Genomic DNA, 6,116 nt, shown 5'->3' with positions numbered 1-6,116 from the left:
CACACACACACCACACACACACACACACACAAAACAATTATATATTATTATATTATATAACATATTAACAACTCTTTCCCTCTATCTATCTATCCGTATAACTCTCGTCTATTTCGTTTCTCGTTCATTCTATGTATAATATAATCAGAAGTTAGATAATAGAAATCGTATCAGTTCCCTATTACTCTACATTCTGAATATATATATATATATATATATATATATATTATTTTTTATATCACGCACGCACACATGCACACACGCACACACGTGTACCTGCACACGCACACACACACGCACGCACGCACGAACGTGTACCAGCACACGCATGCAGGCACGTACGCACGCACGCAGGCACGTATGCATGCACGCATGCACGCAGGTGAACGTGCACACGCACGCAGGCACGCACGCAGGTGAACGTGCACACGCACGCACGCACGCACACACGCACGCAGGCACGCACGTGTGCGTTCACACGCACGCACGCACGCACGCGCGCACGTGTACGTGCACACGCACGCACGCACGCATGTACGCACGTGTAAGTGCACACGCACGCACGCACGCACACACGCACGTGTACGTACACACGCACGCACGCACGCACGCACGCACGTGTACTTGCACACGCACGCACGCACGCACGCGCGCACGTGTACGTACACACGCACGCCCGCGCGCACGTGTACGTACACACGCCCGCACGCACGCACGCACGTGTACGTGCACACGCACAAATGCACGCACGTGTACGCACGCACGTATACGTGCACACGCACGCACGCACACACGCACGCACACACGCACGCACACACGCACGCATGCACGCACGTTTACATACACACGCACGCACGCATGAATGCACGCAGGTGTACGTGCACACGCACGCACGCACGCACGCACGTCTACGTGCATATGCATGCACGACTTATTCACCGGCGATTTCATCGCCCGATTTCATCGCCTAGTGTGTCCACTCGACTCGCGCGATAGAATCGGGCGATTTAGTCGCCCGATTTAGTCGCCCGATTTAGTCGCCCGATTTAATCGCCTAGTGTGTCCACTCGACTCGCGCGATAGAATCGGGCGATTTAGTCGCCCGATTTAGTCGCCCGATTTAATCGCCTAGTGTGAACGGCCCTTAAGCATGCACTGAAGCAGCGCGAATTAACACTGAGACCAACTGGGGCAATTTTAATAACAATATATTAATAAGATTAGGCAAAAACTTGTGTTTAAATTGAATGATTCGCGCACACAAATGATTTGATAGCGGTTAATTTCGGCAGCATTAGCAGTCATGTTGCCGTAAATCCTTGTGAAAAGGTACGACAATGTGTTATTCAAAAAATATTTACGTTTATGCGCCGAGTCAATGATGTGTTTTGCCTAAACGTAGTTTTACTTATTTTGGCTTACTATATCGTAATGGTACAGCCAGTTAATGTCTTCAAGGGTTGGCTAGGAATTAATAATGAGCGTCTATAGTACTGCATGGGCTTCACGTCTGTTTGCTGCATCCTCTCTTTCTAATGTGAACACCGTTGACTTTTACAGGCATTCGGGCCCTGGCCGCAACACACAGCTGTCACGATCTCTACAACGACGCACACGGGTACACTTGCCGTAATTTCAGTCTAGTCATAAAAGAAGAGGAGTTTCTCAGCCTCTCCCGCGAAGAGATTCTGCAATTTCTGGGACCAGAAAATGCGCCAATAACGAGGGATGATAGCCTGTATCTGGCAAGTTTATATCTAAACCTACATAATCCATATTCACATCGATATCCACGCTAAATCGCTCTTCCCCCTTCCTCTCCCCCTCTAGGCCGAGCGCGTGTTTTGCAGATCATGACCTAGGGGGCTGCTGTATTTCGATCATGACTCTAGGGTGCGCGTAATGTTGGCGGATCAATTACGTGCTAGGCGTCGTGTTAGCCGACATGACAGCCTCTAGGGAAGCGCGTGTTCGACCAATTACCTCCTTTGGGTCGCGTTTTTAAGCGGACCATCGACTCTAGGGCGGGGCGTGTTTGTCGGATCATGACTCAGGGGGCGCGTGTTTGCGGACCATTACTCTAGGGCGCGTATTTCGGATCATGACTCTTGGGGTCGCTTTAGCCGACCAATGACTCTAGGGGGCGCGTGTTTGCCGGATCATTATTCTTGGGGTCGCGTTTAAGCAGGACCATGACTCTAGGGGCGGCGTGTTTGCTGGACCACGACCTAATCGGGGCGTGTGTTTTGCCCTGGACCATTCATCTAGGGGGCGCGTGTAGCGGGCCATGACTCCTAAGGGGCCGTGCTGTTCTGCGACCATTACCTCTAGGGGGCGCGTGTTATCCGGCCATACCAGAGGGCGCGTATTTGCTGGATCCATAGCCTAGAGGGGGCACGACCCTCCGGCCGGCCATATTCGCGCGCACGCTTACTCTGGGGGTCGCGTTTAGCGGGACCATGACTTCTAGGAGGCGCGCTTCTTACGCCGAATCATGACTAAGGGGGCGCGTGTCTTGCGGACCATTACTCCTGGGTGTCGCGTTTAGGCAGGTCATGACTCCTAGGGGCGCGTGTTATCGGGCCATCGACTCTAGGGGCGCTATTTGCGCGAAGTTACTCCTAGGGCGGGGCATATTGCCGACATCTACTCTAAGGGGGGCCCGATATTCTGCGCCGACCAATTACCTCTGCGTGTCGCGCTCTCTAGCGATCATGACCTAGGAAGGCCCCGGCGTGTTAAGCGGATCACCACTAGGGCGCGCCGTTTTGCGGATCATGCACTTCACGGCGCGCCGCGTGTTACGGGATCCATGACTCTCTTGTTCCGGACAGTATTAGCGGGAACGCATGACTCTCAGGGCCGCGTTTTTACGGATCGATCACACATAGGCGGAGAGAGACCATTACTGCGTCAGCGCGAGGCCGTGTTAGCGGGGCATACTCCTAGAAGGGACCGCCGTATTTGCGCGGCACCGATTACTCTAGGGGGGGGGTGCCATATCTATGCGGGACCCATTAACTGCGCTGGGGGGATAGGCTCGGCCGCGTTTTAGCGGGGACCGATGACTTTAGGGCGCGCGTGTTTAGCGGACCCCATGACTCAGGGGGCGCGTGTTAGCGACGATGTACTGCTAAAGGCCAGCCGCAGGCGCATATTTCTGCCAAACCATGACTCTAGGGGGCGCTGTCTTAGCGGATCATGACTTGCTGGTCTCGCTTTAGCGGCCACCATGACTCTAGGGGCGCGTGTTTGCGATCATGATCTCTAGGGCGCGCGTGTTAGGGGACGCATGACTCTACGGGGCGTGTGTCTTGCCGACGCATATACTCTAGAGCGGGGCACTCATTGCGACATTACTCCGTTGGGCCGCGCTACTCGCGGCCCATCTCAGCTCTAAGGGGTCGTGTTAGGCGCGCCGGACGCATTCTACTGCGTGTGGCGCTCGCCGGTTTCGAGTCGGACCATGACCTCTAGGACGTGTACAACATAAGCGTCCGCAAAAGTTCAGCGTTGCAGCTATATCGTGCTCTAGAACAAATTCATTCTTTAGGCATTTTTTCGCAGAAATCGCACTAGAGTGCGCAATAATTGCATTATGCACGCAAGTTATATGGCTCGTGGACGTCTAGAAAGCATTCGAAGTAAAGATGGTCCCTGTTTTGTATTGTGCCACTTCCAGCAAGTGGCGAGCCATGGCTCCGCCTGTCGCCCATTTTGTATGAAACGGATACCAGTTTTACTACTCTGTATCAATTCGCATCATAGAGCCTGGCAAAGTTTCGAGCGGAGCATAGAGCATCGAATCCGTAGTTATTTAACAATGAGGTAAAGTGTATGTTGTGTAAGCGCAGTAACAGGTGAGCATCGTTCTTAATTAATTCTGTTTAAGCTTATCCAGGCTGCGCCTTATGACCCCTCTACTGTGTTCACCACCTCTAGGGGCGCGTGTTCTTAAGCGACCAGTTACTCTAGGGGGCGTCGTGTTTGACGGCACGGCCTTACTCTAAGGGGGGGGGGGGTCATATTTGCGGACCAATACCTAGGGGGCGCGTGTTTGCGAGCCAATTACTCACGGGCGCTATTTGCGGCCATTACCCTAAGACAGGAGGGGGTATATTTGCTGACCATTACTCTAGAGGGCGCTAATTGGGGGACATTAACTTCTAGCGAGGCGCGTATTCGACCATTAACTCTAGGGACGCGCTAATGTGCGCAACGATTACTCTAGGGGCGCGGTATGTTGCGGACATTACTCATAGAGGGCGCGTGTTTGCGGATCATACTCTCAGGGGCGCGGGCTTAGGAGATTCCATGACCTTGGGGCGCGTGTTAGCGGACCACTACTCTAGGGGCGCGTACTTTCGACCATTACTCTAGGGGACGCGTATTTTGCGGACGATTACCTAGGGCGGCGTATTTGCGGACGATTACTTTAGGGGTGCGTATTTGCGGACGATTTACTCTAGGGGCGCGTGTTTTGCGGATCAAATGACTCTAGGGCGCGTGTTAGCGGACCCACTTACTCTAGGGACATCAGCGCAACATCACCAAGGTGTTGCTTGCAAGCGTGCAAGGTTCGTGAAGGATGCTACACCAGAGTGTGCTTTGCTGGTCCACTCCGGTTCGAGCACCATACGCGTTTAGCCCCTGTAGCCATCATTCATGATGCTAGAATATTTGGCACCTTATTAAATGTACTTTATCATATATTTTCATTGCTGGGGTGCCGTACGATTTAGGACAAGCTAGTACGGGTGGTACGTATGCTCAACTGATGGTTAGGTTCCAGATGTCAGGATGTATAGATGTCTGCTATACAAACGTCTTCCTCTACCTTGCGCATGGCATCGGGCATGATTAGCATTGCGCAAATGGACGCATAGGCATAACAAGCCATACAGCATGGGCGTGGGGAATTGACCTTATTGGCGCCGTGGGCAATGATAGCCAGAGGAAGTACCGTTTTGCCATAGCGCCTATATATGCATATCCCATGCTGAATGTGTCCGGAGGTTATCTGCTTAGTGTGAGACTATACTATAAGGTTTGCTGTTTACGAGTACGTGCCTGGTTTTGCTTTTGCTATGTTAAAAATGGCCAAGCACGGCTGTACTTGTTGGTAGCTATAGCTGGCAAGGGCGGTTAACCTTGCTGATCGCTGGAATTGACGGTGACAGGTTCACGAAACAATTAAAAAGAGTACGGAAGAGAACAGACAAGCACACGGTTTAACGAATACCCTTTTTCCACGTGTAACGAGCGCGGCATGCCGTCCTGTGGCCGAATCTTGTGCCACGCGCGGATGTTTCCTAGGCTTGTACCATTAATGTCCCTGAGAAAATCCGTCAAGTCAAGGGTAGCTGAGGCAGTGACTCAGGGTTGGGCTTCTCGGATTCTGGAGAATTCTTGCCCACCTCACACGAGCCATGTACGGCGCGGTCCTATATCGTAATTATTATATGGAAGTCACGCCGCAAGTAATACTCGCTAAAAATATAGGGCATGTCACTAAATGTTCGCTCATGCTGGACGAGCTCCACTGCCCTGAGGCGGCGATATCTGCAGACCTGTAACCTAAAATCTAGTTCTTGCAACACTTTCTTTGCATTGTTGAATGATGCATGTTAAGTTGTGTGGTAAGTATTGTGCAGCAGGTAGACTTATATCTACGCTAATAAGGAGTAAGCATATCAAGATGGGGAGAGAAAGCCTGGACGACAGCATTGGAGACGCAGCCATATAGGAACACATAGGAATAGAGTGATCTGGGATCACCCCTGTGTTGGAACGAAAACAATCGTGGTTATTATAACAAACTGTTAAGGATAAAGGACTGCACACAAACACCCCCACACCGGCACGCCAGTTTCCTGGACTCAGTCAAAGCACACCCTCTCTACACACCACACACACACACAGCAGGGCAACACCACCACACACACACCACACACGCACACACACACCACGCACGCACGCACGCACGCACGCACAGCGCCGCTAGCGCAACACACCACGCAAGCAACGCACGCAACGCACGCACAGCCACGCACACACACACACACACACAGCACACACACACCCACACGCACACATACACATATACATATATATCA

The 6,116-nt window shown here is 52.0% G+C and overlaps 1 protein-coding gene across 2 annotated transcripts in view; it reads left to right on the top strand.

Moving 5' to 3' along the window:
* LOC106813638 (kelch-like protein 1) overlaps positions 1-6,116 on the top strand; it is a 35,049-nt gene that overhangs the window by 17,613 nt on the left and 11,320 nt on the right. For both annotated transcript variants that reach the window (XM_014817830.1, XM_014817829.1), the window contains one exon: positions 1,561-1,745. In XM_014817830.1, the coding sequence (XP_014673316.1) occupies positions 1,561-1,745 (185 nt within the window). The remainder of the gene's footprint in view (positions 1-1,560; positions 1,746-6,116) is intronic.

Source organism: Priapulus caudatus, unplaced genomic scaffold (assembly GCF_000485595.1).
Source record: "Priapulus caudatus unplaced genomic scaffold, Priapulus_caudatus-5.0.1 Scaffold803, whole genome shotgun sequence".
Taxonomy (NCBI): Eukaryota; Metazoa; Priapulida; class Priapulimorpha; order Priapulimorphida; family Priapulidae; genus Priapulus; species Priapulus caudatus.
The sequence above is the reverse complement of the archived record's forward strand: the minus strand, read 5'-3'. Positions and strand labels throughout refer to the sequence as shown.